Source organism: Labrus bergylta, chromosome 13 (genome assembly GCF_963930695.1).
Source record: "Labrus bergylta chromosome 13, fLabBer1.1, whole genome shotgun sequence".
In the NCBI taxonomy this organism is placed as follows: domain Eukaryota; kingdom Metazoa; phylum Chordata; class Actinopteri; order Labriformes; family Labridae; genus Labrus; species Labrus bergylta.
The window spans coordinates 5,158,726-5,175,628 of record NC_089207.1 but is presented as its reverse complement, the minus strand read 5'-3'; the positions used below and the strand labels follow the sequence as shown (position 1 = coordinate 5,175,628).

General features: G+C 42.7%; 1 protein-coding gene across 14 annotated transcripts in view; it reads right to left on the bottom strand.

The window, feature by feature from the left end:
- The window catches only part of dachd (dachshund d), a 104,122-nt gene that overhangs the window by 50,859 nt on the left and 36,360 nt on the right, over window positions 1–16,903 (bottom strand). For all 14 annotated transcript variants that reach the window (XM_065962204.1, XM_065962201.1, XM_065962200.1 and 11 more), the window contains exon 2: window positions 865–980. In XM_065962204.1, coding sequence (XP_065818276.1) covers window positions 865–980 — 116 coding nt within the window. The remainder of the gene's footprint in view (window positions 1–864; window positions 981–16,903) is intronic.

Here is a 16,903-nt window from a genome sequence, read left to right as displayed (position 1 = left end):
TGCATTGAAGATCAGCTTTGGTGTTTGATCTCTTTGTAAAATACTTCAGTTCATAGTTTTATAGTAAATCAAATGAGTTATGCACACAGATAGTTATAAGACTGTTAAGAAGATAACCATTAGAAAACCAGCTGTGGTGTTTTAAGTCTTTGTAAAAGACTACAATTAATAACTGTTTAAATGTGTACTGTACACTGAAAGAGCATTCAAAGAGCTGCAGTCAACAGTACAATATCATTAAAGACATATCAAGAAGGAGAGCGAAATATGCAAATGAGAGCACTTACAGCCACCAACATCAAAGCAGCCACAATGAAGCAGGCCACAAATAGAACAAAAGCATTAGTCGCAATAAGACATGGCCCGGGGGCTAAGTTAGGGCACAAACGGTTGTTGTTGATTCTTGTGGCGATAAGCTTGCTTTAGCATCACCACTGCCTATGTACATATACCAGTGGAGTGGATTTAATCGCACTAATTAGAATGCACTCAAGGCAAAATGCAACATCTACTGGAATAATCTGAGAGAAAAGATCTCCACTCCAATTTATTCTCCCCCCGACCGCTCCCCCACCCCTCTGCTCTTTGCTTTCCGGGGGGTTGAGCAGAGGATCTGTTTTTGGTAAACGAGTGAGCGGCTGGTGTCTGGTGGTTGGATGCATGTGTCACTTTGGACTGGTTGCCATTTCGAGGACGAGCTGCGGGGAGGCCAGTGGTAGGGGAGGATGAGTGTGTGTGTGTGTGTGTGTGTGTGTGTGTGTGTGACAGAAAGAGAGAGAGGGAGAAGAAAAAAAAAAGCCAGACAGAGCAGATTAGAGCCTTAGCAACAATGACAGAGTGCCACAGACGAAGATTTACCCATACCTGTGGGTGGGATCATGCCAGGGGACATGAGGCCAGGGACCGAGTGGGGCATGATGTGGGGGTTCTCGGGCGATGTCACGCTCTGGGTCCTCTTCGGGGGCCGGCCAGGTCTGGAGCTAAAGAAGAAGAAGGAAGACATGGTTGAGAGATTGGCAGAGGGAGGAGGGGAGGGGGGGGGGGGGGTTGTGTGGGTGGAGGTGGTTGCGCTGGCAGGGGGGTGGAGAGTGGGGGGGTGTTAACATTTGGAGCACTCCAGAATGCAATTCCACTGCAAATAGCTAACATGTACTGTAAATAAATTTCTTTTCAAGGACAGTTGCTTTCTGCAGCTCAACATAATAGACTTCCATAACTAATTAGATTACACGGTGAATTCATTTCCTTTATTGAAGATCAACCACTTTTTGATGCATAATTCATAACCCGTACCTCGTTACCTGTTCCTCCGTATTAATATCCCCACACTATTTGAATTGCCTCGTTTGCATATGCTAAAATCCAGTGCGCGGCCCTCGGCCTGGAAATTACATGTTAACTTGTTATAATTATTGCAGTCAGGCCACTATTGATTTATGAGACTTTTAAAAACCAAATATGTGTAGTTCTGGTAATGAATGATATTTTAAGGTTCTTCAGGAAATTAAAAGGCAATGGCTGCCTTAGGAAATGTTCTGCTTGCTTGATTTAATGCATGCCTTAGCTGGAAGGTGGTGTGACAGAGTGATTCAGACCTGTTGGACGATTCTGATGGGGGAGTTTTATTACACCAAACGAGGGGCACAGATCCAGCCGTGATAAATGACTGTGCCACCTTACTGTGGAGGAGAAAAGGGTCTCTGAAGCAGATACACCCCTGACTTTCCACACATCTCACCCGTCCACTTATTAATACAGCTTCCAGTTGCAATCAATACCTACTTTGCTGGCTTATAGTTACAAACAAAAGCCTACAGGGTGAAAAAATATGAATGCGATGAGCTTGTAATGAGGGGGCAAGGTCCTCGAGAGGTGTGCTCTTTATGAACAAGGAGCTGGATGTCTCATCTGAAGATGAATTACGGTGACTTGACACAGGTGACATATTGGCTTCATACATTATTTCACATACAATAGTCCATTTAGAAGCTTAACCAGGATACTAAGTTCTCTTTAATATCAGCTGACTTTAATCCATCTTTAAAACACCAAAGGGTTTCCGTAGCAGGCTGTAACTATGGGAGGAAACAGGACAGACTGTAGTAAATTATACAAAAGACAGGACAAACTCAAACCTGCGTCATTTTGGCTGAGATTCTGTCCTTCCTAAGACTAAATTAAAGCTCATCTGTGTTCATGGGGATGGAAGGAGTTTGCAGGAATGCCAATGAAGTTGTTTCTTTATGAAAGTTAGTCTCAAGAAATAATTTCTTTTGTATAGCCTCAAGCAAAATACACCTGAAATATATCGTTATAAGTATTTATTATTGTGACTGCAAGGCACTTTATGTTGGTACTAAAATCTTCTTATTCTTTGGAAAACAATATATTTTGGATATCAAAATATTTTCCGAGATAGGATAGGATTTGATTTAATGCACATTCAAATGAAACCTGTATATATCTGTGTGCAAATACAACTGAGATTTCACACATTTAGAACCAAAATGGTGAAGGTATTTCAAAATAAAACTTGGATTCCTTTTTATCACTGATATCATTGTTTGGCCTTTGTATTGATGGACAAATGTGGATGATTTTTTTCACTTTATTTGTATTAATTAATCAATGATGACTGAATTAATGTAATGGTCAATATCGATGTGCTGCTCCAACACTATTTCAATGTGATTACTGACTAATGGAGTCCATAAAAAAGTTTACAAGCTGCTTACAACCGACAAAGGTTTCAAAATAAATTAGTGGCAGTTACCGACTGATGAGCTTTTTCTTTAAACATTGATGGCTCATTCAGAACTTTATCAACCAGCTCAGTCTACGAGGCTGTTTGTGTTACAGTACATTTCACTACATCTCCCAAAGGCAGTATCCACAGAGAGATGCAGTGTTTGTGTTCAGATACCACACAGCCTTAGTGGTTGGATTTATTCAGCCGTGTCTTGTGAGGTTTATTTACCTCAGTCCTGCTAATAGAGTGCACTCGCTCTATCTGTCTGAATGTGCTGACTCTCTCATATAGCGGCTCGGGAGGTTTTAGGGACTAAAAGCAGACCGCCACCCAACTGTGTCCCCCTGCAAGGGGAAAAAAAAAAAAAAGTGATAGAAAAGAAGTAACGAATGACAGAAAGTGAGAGGAGGGCAGTGTGGAGAAAAAAAAAAAAAAGAGAGAGGAGCAGAAAGAGAAACGAGTAGCCCCTCAACCTGGGAACGTTTGGAAATGTAATTCCTATTTCTATAGAAGCACCTCTTTGATCTTATGAGAGGGAGAGATCGCACACAGTTTTGCTGTCATCACTTTCACTTGTACTCCGGCTGAATTATTTATGAAAGACCTCAATAGAGGGTATGTGATGGGTAAAAGGCTTTTTACCAACAATACTAAAAGCAAAAGAGGACCCTCAAATGGACAAAAAGATGTCACATCGACCTTAGATCATGTCAAAGGATGTGAACTCGGGGTACAAAGACCCAGTTAAGTTAAGGTAATGTTTGGCTAGGCTGCCGGAGAATCAGCCCGTGTGTTTAGAGGGATAGTATTTCAGCTTTACTCTGCAGACAAATAACACTGGATGGCCATGAAAGCAATACAGCAACAGAACAGGAGCTTTGAACTGAGAAACCTTCAAGTAACAGGAAGGCCAAATTCAGGTTACCGTTAACCTCCATTAAGACTGAGAAGGTGTTTTAATTCACACTTTGTTATACAGTAAAGGGTGTTCTATGTCTGTTTTACTATTTTCTTCAGTTTACACTACGACTGTCTGGGATGCAGTTAAGTATCACGTTTCCTATGAAGATGCAGTCTACTTCATTGCTGCAGCATTGCGTGTTAGCATCACTGCAGATCTGCTGGTCAGAGCCATGCAGGCTAACGCAGGCTAGTCCAGAGAGGAACTCAACCTGGCCTCAAACAAAAGAGCCAGGCTATTTATCAAGCAGCAGATGCTGATTCCCTAAATAGCCTGGCACAGAAAGCTGCTCCAAACTAGGCCATTTTTGAACACACACAAAAAAAAAAAGAGATAGCACAACTGGATTGATGATTGGAATTTTTGGGTTCTTCTCCTGTCTTTTCCACTGTTGGCTTTCCTAATCTTTCTCGCCTTCTTTTCATTTCAAAATGTTTCCGAAAATAAGAAGCTCCGGGTTTTACATTGGACTTATTTGGACAATATTATCCTTGCATCAGAGGTCTAACATGGAAGAATTTTATTCCCTGCTTTGTTAATATTTATACTAAAGATATTCAGGGCTGTCATAACTCTGGCTTTAATTAAGGAAACAAAATAGGCCCCACCAGCTTTGGGCCGGGGCCACAAATATGTTACACATCTATTCTCTCTCTCTCTCTTTTTTTTTTTTGTTTGGCTACCATGGTGAAAAGAAAATAGTGGTGAACTTTCCCTGAACCAGACTTCCTTTAATGGCCCGGCCGTATGTTGACCCAGCAGAGTCGGCTGGAACATGATACTATCCAACACACTACGCTGCGCGGGCAATCAGATTACACGGGGCCCAACAATACACTCCACACGAGTCCAATTTCAGCGCTACAATGCAATAAAAGCACAATAATTAAATTCACGTTCTCACCCCGTTTACAGGAAGCCAACACAAGGTGATAGGTATAATAAGAGGTATAATATCGCATCAGATATCAGGACGCTTTTTGATCTCGTTGCAGAATTCTGACATCTCCCCATCCGAGTCTTTTCTGTCGGCGGAAGCAGTGACTGAGATCTTATTACCCAGAACGCCGTTAATGCAGTGATTATGATCTGTTATAAATCAATTGAAATCACAAATGTAATGTTTAGCCCGAGCCGGCGCACTCCCTTAGTGGATTTAGTTACACACAAAAATCATCTGCTCCTCCCATCTTCGGATATCTTTAGGAATTCAACCTGATTATGTCAATAGTTAGTTCAGTTTGCAGAGAGTGAGACAGAGAGAGAGAGAGCGAGAGAGTGAGAGAGCACAATATTGTTTCCTGGTGTTTATGATTGAGCCATTAACCTTTTATCTCGCTCTTTTGTTTGATGTTTCTAAAAGGTAAGGATGGAGATATTTATTCCATTTCCGCTCAGTCGGCCAAAACAAGCGAGTGAATCATTCCGTCTGAGGCTTGTGTAAACAAAAGGCCTCTCCAGGTCTCTGCCAATCAGGCCTTATAAAATATTAACCCAATGTCATTGCCCTTTTAAAATCTCTCACCTAGAATTCCCTAATTGTTCCTTTTCTTTATCTCTCCACTGCAGAGAGTAAATAAATTAACAAAATAGCTTTTATCGCCCTGAGTAACCTTTTAACTGGAGGATTATCTGGGGTTTATTTTTCATTTCTCTCACAGCGATAGCAGAGCATGCCCCATTGATTGGTTTGCTGGGGTGGTGACCAGCCATGAAAACAAGGTCTTATTGATAAAACAAAGCAACTTCTTACCTTCTAAGTGCCAGGTCAGGCAGAAATGCAGAGACCTCAGACCATCAGGGGCCGGAATATGCTGACTTTATTCTTTTTTTCATCATTTGGTTCAATCAAACAGTTTAACAATATGCGCGCAGCTCCCCTGAGAGGTTAACCATGTTTGTTGAAAGACAGGGATAACATGGCTGTGCTGTATTACTACCAATTTAAATTCCCCGCAGATCAGATAACAGGGTTGGGCTGAGGCGAAAGGATGAAATGTTTGACTTTAATTCTTCAAATTAGTTCTTTTTTTGAAACAACCTCTGCTGTTTGTTTTCCACACTTTGAAGAAATAAGCGGCCTCATGGCAACAAAACGGAAGACTGACATGCAACTGAAAACATCAAAACTTAAATAGCTGGAGTCAGAAGACTTCACACTGCGGATTTGCACTGATAACATGTCCGTCTAAACATTTTGGAGCAGGTTTGAATGTGATCTTAGTTCTCTGGTTCCCACCACCATAATGTAAGCAAATACAGAAGTCGAGATAACGTCCTCACTCATGCAAAGTGACGGATGAGGAACTGAGACGTATTTTATTAATCATCTACATTTACTTTGAAGAGGTAATCTTTTTTTCATTTTTTGAACTTCCTACAATATAAAAAGAACATGGTTAAAAATAAATCAGCAACTATTACATTAGTAAGAGATAATTTGAGGAATCTTGAGGAAATAGGGGCTATTACTTTGTGCGTTAAGAAATAAAAATGAATCCACATTTTTTATGTTTTGTGGCATTTTATAGTCAAAGCAATTCATCAATTATTTAAAGTTGTCAGTTAATCATTTCCAAAATGCTGATTGCATAATAGTCGAGTCAAATAAAATCCAAAGACTTCGACAATACAAAACCTGTGAAACTGACAGGTATGCTGCCTTGGACAGAAAGAGGGGGGGGGGGGGGGGGAAGATGATTTATATTTCCTGCTGACCTTGGCAGTCTATTGGTTGTGATGATCATAATCTCGGAGTCACACTGTGATACATGGGAATGTATTCACTCATCCATCTTTTTCATGCATCCATCTATCCTCACCCTCATCTTGTATCTGTATTTGCATTGAACCTATTCTTGGATTATCTCAATCAGCTTCCCCTTGCACCTGTCAAACACCGCCTCGCACAGGTAGCCACACAGCGCTTATCTGATCTAGATAGCTGGATTACAGCGAGTTTGTGAGTGTGAGGAGAGAAGGGGGGGTCGGGGTGGGGTGTGGGGTGTGGGGGGGGGGGGGGGGGGGGCGGTTAGAAACACACTTTTATTTATTAGGGGTAGGAACAGCTGCATCCGCCTGCAAACTGTGAACCTTTGTTACGGAACAATATATCACAGATCAAATGGTGTGAAATCAAAGGCGGGAGAGAGTTAGCATCAATCCCACTAAAACCCCTTTTAAAGTGCTGTCTGTGCTCTGATCCCAGTGTGGACTAATGTGCAGGGTTGAGATCAGTAGTAGTTGGAAGAGTGGGTGCCTTCCTGGTGCCTTTGTCTGGGCTCGGGCCTGATTAGAACCATGCTGGGTGAGACCATCACAGAGAGGGAACGTGGAGCCAGTCGCTGTCCTCAAGCCCGTGTCATGACACCAGAGCCGGGCTGCAGGAGGAAAACTACTGCTGCAGTACGGCTACAAAGAGCTAACTCGTGTAATCACATCCTATTAGAGCTGTTTGAAGGCGCTCAGCTGTGAAATGGTATCTAAAAAAGATCTAAAACACGATAAATTGCTGATTATTCCCATGCATCATTAATGTTAAAAGCTGATTTCATAATTGTGTGCGCCGTCACTACAGAGTCCGAGATTGTTTAGTATCACATCAACAGACTCTGATAATGAGTAAGCAGACTTCCTACATCATGGGAACTGATGAGGAACGCCTAATTGGTTGACTTTTCCATGCCTAATGGATGATTCTCTTAATTAAAAAGATACTGTACCAAATGTTAGAAATCAGATAGCGCTTAAAGTAAATGCAGTTAATCAAATGTAAGAGAACGAGCAGTTCCAGGAAAGCCTAAATGAGATTGGAAGATATGATTTTGCTCCAATATTTATTAATTGCAAGTGCCTTTGGTTAGCTAAACAGAACAGGTCTTATCTTCAAACTGCGAGGAAATTTCATCTAACCGCTCGCACTGATCTCTCTTTTTCATGAACTGCGATGCATATGAAACAAGTCTTCAAAACAAGGCTTTAAAAACTTACCCAGTCAGGGTGCCTTTGAGGATATTTAATTAAAATCTAATCCTGCATTCATTAAGGCTCACATAAATTAAGCTGTCATTCATAAGATTTATGGATTCTCATTTGCATATTGCATACAATTCATCAATTACTCAAGTATGAAAGGAGCGCATTTCCCTTGGAGCTGCCTGCTAGCCTGCCAACATTTGAAATGAGAGAAAGAGCACGACTGTCAGGCATTCACTGCAAACTTTTCCGCACAATGTCTGTGCACTGATTAATCTCATTTTCTAGGCATCCCTTACAAGATTGTACACAGTCCAGCTGCACTTTTCAATTATTTCTCCTGTCCTCTCAACTAACTCTGAAAGCAGGACGGGCTAAATGTGGACCGGGGGCTACTTTAGTCTTTATGTATATAACATGTCTTTTAGTCAGAGTAATCATAAATTAGAGAGGGGGGTTTTAGAGATCCTAATGGAAGGGAAATGTAGTAATTTTATTGCAAATCCCATCAGGCAAATATTCTGCATGCTATAATGGCATATTTCCTGTCACATTTAGAGAGGAATACATCCAGCAGGCATTCTGACAGAGGGAGAAGAAGCGAGAAAAAGATAGAGGGGGAGGGTTGGAGGGATGGGAGAGAGAGAGAGAGAGAGAGAGAGTTGCAGGGAGAAAACAAAAGAGAGAGGGGGAGAATCTTAGTGCTAAACACATAAAAACTCCCTTTTTGGACGTGAGGCTATGGGAAACACAGTATGGAGTAAGTGCTTAAACCAAGCCGAGCATGAACGCATCTAAGATAAAAGGTCAGGCGAAAACAAACAGACCACTCGCGAGGACGAATGGAATTAATTGACTCATTAATATGCATGGCTAATAAAGCTCAAAATCCTAAAACAAAAATCATTGTCAACCATTCCCTTTTAATGGCTCTTATTTTCAGCTTGAGAAGAGCTAGTCTACAGGGTGTATCAATCTTAGGAGAGGGTGGAGTTCCTCCAGCAAACAGGCTCGGGGTAACCTCGGTGTTGTCTGCTCATGTCCTCCCCAGCAGACAAAGGCAGAGTTGTTCTGGTGGAGGGATTAATTGAGAATTAATCCCAGTTTCTGGCAGTGGAACAGACCGGCAGTTAGAAGTGAAAGTCATCCTGAAGGGTAGTTAATTGGTTCCCCATAGCAAAAAGCTTTGGAGAACAGAAATCAAGCTGCATTTTCATTAATCCTCCCCATTGTTTTGTGAAATTGTTGTGGAGAGTGACTTCAGATGGAGTCAATAGTTAAGGCTTTTAATTTGCTTTTAATTCTGCCAGTGGGGTGACAATTAACAAACCCCAAAGAACAATAGCTGTGAAAATTATGCGTTCGATTGACTCTAAACGACTCTGAAATCAAAAACCGATAAGCAATTAATACACTGTACTCTACAAATGGTAAGTACCTCCAACATGCTTGATGCGCTCCATCTCGTTCTGTCTATCCCTCCAGCCCTCTCTCTCTCTCTCTCTCTCTCTGTCTCCCTCTCTCTCTTACCACTAAAGCTTTTGAACTTTGGGAATAGCACCACCGGATTGTCGGATGTGATTAATTTCAGGTCTAAATGGACACAACAGACAGAAAGGGGTGATGTAATCATAACACGAGGAGACACAGTGACTAACAGGAGAGGTGGAGGAGGAAGAAAAAAAAAAAATCAGAGACAAAAAAAATAAAAGAGGGAGAAGGAAAAAAGATGTAGAACGAGAGACAGCGACGACTCACAAACATACTCAGAGTTCAAGCTAAACAGGAAGGCAGTGGTGATTAGCATTAATTGCACTGAGGATTGGAATCCTGTGTGAAACATTAAACAAAAATTATCTTCTGTTTATCCGCCTTTTTTCCTGCTTTTCTTTTTTTTCAATAATTAATGAAAAGTAAATACTTGGAGGAGTCCAAAAATGATCTAGGGAGGAAAAGAACTGTTTACATAATCAGAGAAAATGTTCTCTCTCTCTCGCTCCCTTTCTCTGTATACATGGAAAGGTTAAGGCCCGAGCCTGGTTCTCACTGTTTCTCACTGTTTCCCCATCACAAGTAACAGTGTCTGTTCCCCCGAGTGTGCACTGCTGGGAGACTGTTTGCATATTTAGATACAAGCAGCCCTGTTTATGCAGCCCCACTCTCTGCTGCTCGAGTTCACTCCAACGCAAGCCCTGATCAATTTGGCCAGCTGTGCTTTAAATGCTGTTTACAACAATAACATCGCGGCTAACAGAGCAGAGCCTAGCGTGAGAGAGCGAAAGAGAGAGAGAGAGAGAGAGAGAGAGAGAGAGAGAGAGAGAGAGAGAGAAGGAGAGAGAACTTCAGAGGGAGCCCCCAGCCTGCGCGCATTCCCAGACGAGCATTTGTACTGAGTTAAAGACGAATCAAAGTCCGACTCCTCTGCGAGACACGGAAGAATTGGATTCCGTCTGTGTTCGTTCTCTGTGATCCTCCCGGAAGAATCTCCCGACTACAAGCAAAGACAGGAAATAACAGGAACTCAAACTAGAGTCCCACCCTGAAGTGGGCCAAATTGAAGGTGGCACGTAGCAGTTACAGGCTTTATTTCCTGACGAGTGACTGGCATTGAGAGCAAAACATAACGTCAGCCTCACTACAATCCCCACGTTCACAACAAATGCTTCTGACAGGCTGCGGAGAGTTTCACAAATAACTCGGTTTGGTTGAGTTTCTGCGCTCCTTAAGATGTCAGATTTATTTTAAAAGCCCAATAAGAGATAGAAGAGGAGGGTGAAAAAAAAACTCTATTCAAGCCTTTCAGCAGAGCAAATAGGCCTGCTCAGCAGATAGCAGAGAAGCTGCTGGTGTCCTCCTGCTTGATGATATAATTCTTAATGTACAGCCTGACTAGACATAAATCTTACCCAAGCATCACCTCACCTGAATTCTTTCTCCCTCTCTTTCCTCCTCTCTCTCTCATGATGAATTGTTCGCTACATCTCGGAGACTAAAACCCTTCAACCTCTTCAAACCCGGGTTTCTAATAACGCGTAGGTGTTGGGGAGAGGTGACAGCATGATGAATATCACAACAGACAGCTCCAATATGGGACAATTTTACCAGATCGATATCTCACTGCAATATCAGAGAAAAGGAGCTGATATTAGTCTACACAGTGTATTACAGATGGGGTACATTTCTTCTCCCTGCACTCCCAGTGAACCTAGGCTATATTTCATCCATGTCGGCAATGGTTTACACACTCACAAACGCTCTGGAAACTAATCATAGCATGGTAGCCGCGAACAGATGCATCTGCTTAAAATTATCCGTATGTGTGACGCGCCCATAACCCCCTTGTTCGACACGGCGACGGACTTGCAAATAAACTGTGAATCACATTAGACGATGTAACAGACCATTCTATGTGGTGAGAATAAATGTTTTGTCACGTTTTAATAGAGAGATCACAAGTCTCGTGAGGGGATGCGCAGCATTCGAAAAGGAAACCCGAGGCAAAAAGTATCACGTTTAAAAAAAGATAATAACAACTTAGTGTGGAAACAAGCTGCGGAAGAAATATATGAGTTAAAAAGCTGAGATAATGGCTGAAGAGGACGATATTGAAGTAAGTCTCAATAAACCACTAAAACGGTAAATGCACGTTAATTTCAGGTGCAGTATCGAAGATTTCACACGACAATTCCACCTCAGCCCTTTTTTTGTTAGACCTGTTAGACAAAAATATCTAAAAATATAAATGTCAGAAAAACAACAACAAATGTGTAGACAGTGGTATAGTTTTGACTTATTTTCTAGATTCTTTTGTTCTCAGAGTTTATAGCTTTTCATTTAGATTCTTTCATATTTTTTCTTTTTTATAATTTTTTCTTTTTAACATTTTTCTTGTTCCTCATTCTGTCTCCTTTCATGTACTCACATATTTTGGAATGGCAATAAACCGCTTAGAATTCTGGAAATAAATTAATCAATTAATAACCTGTCACTGGTTTGCAGCATATCTTTTTATTTTTTCCACGTCTTCTGGTTTGATTACTGCTTTTGTGCCTTTGTCGTCTTTGACATGTTCAAATAAGTCCATAGAAACAGTGTTTTCTAATCAAATTGTACGTCCGTGTCTGTGTGTCATTAGAGGTCTGAGTTTAATTTGCAGTAAATTACGGTTCAGGGGATTCATCACCGTACAAACATTTGTTGAGCCCTAGATGAATAAATCAATCACACGCGCTCTCTGACAAATTAACTGACACAATTCTCTTTGTCGAGCTCCGTGCCGAAACAGCGTGGTCAAGTAACGTGTGCCTGCTGAAATGGGATGAGACACCTTTTACTTTCCAGGGAGACGGATGCATATAGGGAGAGAGGGAGAGAGAGAGAGAGAGAGAAAGAGAGAGAGAGAGAGACTCTGACTGAGGGAGAGACTGCAGACACTGCTAACGCTTAATATCTTTCCTCTCCAGGGGGCCGCGGCTGAGGGCCCCTCTGCTGTCAGCTGCAATAGGACCGGCCTTTTTGTGAGTGCCCGAGCTTCCTTAAGGGCTATTAATGGAACACAGATTCCCTTGTGCGGAGAACTTGTCAGTGTTTCATTAGAGACTGATAAACATACAATACATAAGTGTCAAACAGTGTGTGTGCAGACGACGGGAGGGGAGCAGGATTTTGGGATAGTGGCACAACAGTCATTCCCATGCTCTGTCCTGACAATATTAATGATTCCACAAAGAGGGAGGGGGGGGGGGGGGGCGTAGGAAGACCTGTGGAGCATGCTGCTGGCACCACAGAGAGGAAATCTTTAACTCGGGTGCAGCTTGGCAAACATTAAATTGCATTAAAGTCTTGAACGGTGATCTAAGTAAAGAAAAAGTAATCTTGGGTCGATATCTAACCAAGATAAGATAGGCTGGCATTTCTCTGTTGTTCTATTCTAGGCCCAAAAGTAGAAGAAAAAGAAATACATCATATTCAATTAAAGTTCTTTTTTCGCCACTACTGAACAAATCAGCCCACAGCTGGGACTCTGGGTCTAGTTCACAAAGTCCTTTTGATCATTTTGTGGCAGAGAGAGAGAGAGCTTGGAGTCCCATGGAGTACGGGACCAAGCTGATCTTATTATGATAATTGGGATACATCAACTTCAGATAGCTCTAATGGAGTGAGATTTCAGTGATCAAGAGCACATATTCATCTGTAGAAGCAAGTTCACTTTTTGTAGAAGGAGTTATTATGCAATGCTCGGGTTGTGCGTTCCCAGTAGGCAGCTACTGAGACCGCCAGCACAACCCAGAGTGTGCTTTTAGCTGCGGCATAGGGAGCGATGCTACAGTCTGAAGAGAAGCGTTACCCTGGTGAAGTTACATCTATTTCCCCATGAGTGAGTAATTGGTTACCGTGACCGTTAATCAGTTAATCTTCTCTTTTTACCCCCTCTCTTCAACTGAGAAATATCAGAGGTTCAATAATTAAAAACGTGTCAGGTGAAAGTCCAACGTGCTTCCTCACACTGTATGTTCTCACATTCCCTGCTTTGTTCATCTTATTAACCTCCTCTCCGCTCGCCGCGCCTTTAAATGAAATCTTTAGCCCCTTACATGTGAAATTAAAACTGCCCTCCCTTGAGCGCTTTTAATTATTCTTCTTCAGGAGAAACTTCCACTTTTGTCAGGGCGGCCTTCTTTCTTCCTCTCTCTTCCCAGTCGCCCTTTCCCTCACTCCCACTCGCTGCCCAGGCCCTGTCATGCTTCACTCCTCCCTCCAACCCGTTGCTCCCCTTACGTTTTTTTTTTTTTTTTCCCTTCTTCTCTTTCTCTTCTTCTGCAGGTCTGTTTAATTCTCACCTTGCTCTGCCCTTGTCATCAAGCCGTTGAAGCACAAAGCCAGGAGCAAGGGAGTGTTTACTCATTTCCCCACTACATTACCCCTCCTATTAATCACTGCATGGAAACTTCTGGACACTGAAACATCTCTGCAGTCGTTTGCCACCGGCCGGCCCCCTATGCTAACAGGGCACATTTAGACAACTGCCACTGTGAACGTGATCCTGTTTTATCTTCATGTTAAAGTCCTGAACAACTTTCCTCGTTAGCCTCCTTAAAGCTCCTGTGAGGAACTTGGTTTCTGTTTCTTTTTGCGCCCCCTGTAGTCAAAAAGCGGTAATTTCTTCGCTTATTTTGTCCTGTCTGGCGCTTTTTATCCAACAAAACCAGATCCCTGAAATCAAATGTCTCCCTCATTGTGAATTTCTGAAGTGGGAAATGTTCAAAAGGATGTTTCTTATGTGTGTTATAAACCGCCTCGTCTGACACCTACCCTAACAGGTAGAAATGGTCGATCTTCCTACCGATGGCTATTTTTAGAGTGTATTTCATAACCATCCAAAACTCCTCATAGTAGATTTAAGCTAAAGTTGTCATCATTGAAATGGTTCACAGGTCAAATATTTGAATATGTATTATCTAAATGTCTCAAATTATGCCTTTGTGGACATCAACCATAATGATTGCTCTTTGTAAACACAAAGTTGAAGTAAACACAAGCTGGTTGACATTGAAATGCATGATACATAATGTGCACACAGGACGGGCAGAGGTTAGTGTCTCTAATTAATCAAATTTAATTGCATGTAAATTGTATTTTAAATGCAGATGAGGGAGAAAAAAAGCTGTTTTGGAGGAGGAGAACGCACCCTCTTGTTACTCTTTGCTTGTTCTATTTGCTGAGATCAGAGAGTAGGTAAATAAGCAGTTTGCGAAAGGGGGCTACGTCTATGATTTTTTTTCGCCCCCCCCTGTAATTTATTTTAGAAAACAAGGGCAGAACAGAAATGAATTGTAAAAGAGAGTTTGATTCAGAGCCCTACATGTCCACGCTGCCCTGTGAACAAGGAAGAGCTGCTGCTAAAGTATTCTTATGAAATTCAATTAACACACCAAACAGCTTTCCTTTTCTCTCCTGCCCTAATTCCCACATTCCTGCTGAAATGACTGCATTCCCGGCGATTATGCTAACCGCTTGGAGTGCACCATAAATTCACAGGTCTGGGAAAGGCTGTAACGAGAGCTCCTTAAATATGGGAAGGAGACGTTTGAGAAGATGGATCGCCGTGGGCTAGCGCTCCGCCAGCAGTGGGCAGGGGGAACTTGTTTGCGAAAACACATGCTACTGGCTGCTATACTGCCTCTAATGAGGCTATGGACATAAGCAACATTATCATTAATGATTGAGCCCCTCCTTTTCCGGACTTCTCTTTCTTTCTTTTTTTTTTTCCTGCCACAGCCCCATGTCCTTTCGCAATTACTGTTTTACTGGATAGCCCAGGGCGGCCGGCAGCATGTGTGTCTGCTATATACGGGAGAAAGAAAGAACCCAAAATATTTGAAATTCAAATAAATGAGTAATGTAAATAGTTTTGAGAGAGTTTACCCAGCGAACAATGGCCCCTTATGAGACACAAGTGCGACAGAGGGAGAGAGAACAGGACTGCTGGTGTGGGGATGGGAGCGGTGGGGGTTGGAGGGATGATCCAACACAATGTGGCCCTTCTCCTAAAGCAACTTGTTATCAGGCGCTACGCAGAGCCCCCCATTCAATCTGCATTTAAATACATTTCAGTCCACTAACTCATTTGCATTCATTTCTCCCATTATATTTGAAAATGGCCAAATGTCTAGCCAGCACAATGTGGGAGCCTATCACCGGCCAGGGGAAGCCCACACCTGATGCCAATTTAGCCTGCTTGGATCTATTCATTGCCATGGCCTGATCTGACAACTCCAGCTCTTCCCCATCCAGGAGACTTTTCAATTGGATCTGCTTGTGGTGACAAAATTGTTTTGCTCATTGAGTTTGTCTTTCTTCTTCTGTTTGCCCCCTCCTCCTCCTCCTCCTCCTCTATCACTCCACCCCTCCACCCCCTGTTCCGTCTCGCTCTCTCCCTCTCTCTCATCGTCACTCCCTCCGTCTGCGAGTCTGGGTGTCTATTTGCGAGCCATGGGAAAAGGAGAGGCAAATGATTCTCAGTGGCTTCTGATTTCCACTATTTGTTCAGCATTAGGCCCACTTATCTCTGAAAGAAAAAGCAACATGTGGAGAGAAAGTGACAGGCAGAAACTCAGCCTCGCTAACAGGCCTATTGTGTGCTGAAGATCTGCATTCAAACATGAGGGGCCCTCTAACTCTTTCTCTCCCTTGCTCACTATGAATCGCGCTCATACTTGTGCATAGACCTCTGTCGCAGTCAATTACTGCTGCTAATCTGTGCTGCAATGGAGAGTAAATATTTCATTACTTTTTTCAAATAAACAGTTGGTCTGAGCCTGTGAAGTGTCATCTATCCCGTGAAAGGAGCGGTGACGTTCACTTTCAATTACGCCATCAAACTCAGCCCAGCTTCTGAAGTGGACGTTTTTTTTCTGTTCCGAGAGCACACTACTTAAAATCATTAGACTTGGTTGCAACATCTTGAGATGAAAAGCCGAGTGGAGAGCTCGCCATTTACACTACAGAACCTTTTCTTCGGCCCAAAAAACATTCAGCCTCCCCTCCGTCTTTAATAGCGCTCTCTTTCCTTTCCCACAAGAGTTGGTATCTTGAGGTACCCAACACTTTTTTTTTTTTTCAGCACGACATGCTAACTATGTAGTGTTGTGTGAGATTAGCAGATGAAATAATGCGAGGAGCGGGGGAGGGCAGGAGGGGATGGGGGGGCTGGCAGGGGGTTGACAGAGAGATCCCAGAGTCTACTGCTCATTAATCACTGCAGCGTCTTTGACCTTTCATTTGCCAAGGGCGCAAAGAGAGGAGGAGGAGGGTGGCCGCCGCTGCTAACGCTGCCCAGGAAAGAAGGCAGGCGAGTCTGGAGTTAGCAAAGAGGGCTAAAGAAGAGGCTGAAAAAGATGACCACCAGAGTGTGTTTGGTGGTAGAAGAGGAAGTCCACAGAAAGACGCCACAACATATTCGTAATGAAGAGTGAAATTAATCAGCTTCACGGGCTGTTAGATGAATCAGGCGTTTCCCAGCCCCTAGGTGGTATCAGCTGCTCTGCTCGGCTCGCCAGGTCTGATAAAGACCGATAGGCCCCTTGCCCATTTACACATGTTATTAAAAGAATTACAAAGATGTCTGCCCCGGCTCCCTCCCTTCACACCGGTCTGGGCTTTGGGAACCGGGTGCTGCAAATGGCAGGGGGGTGTGACATGAGGGTGAGGCATATTTT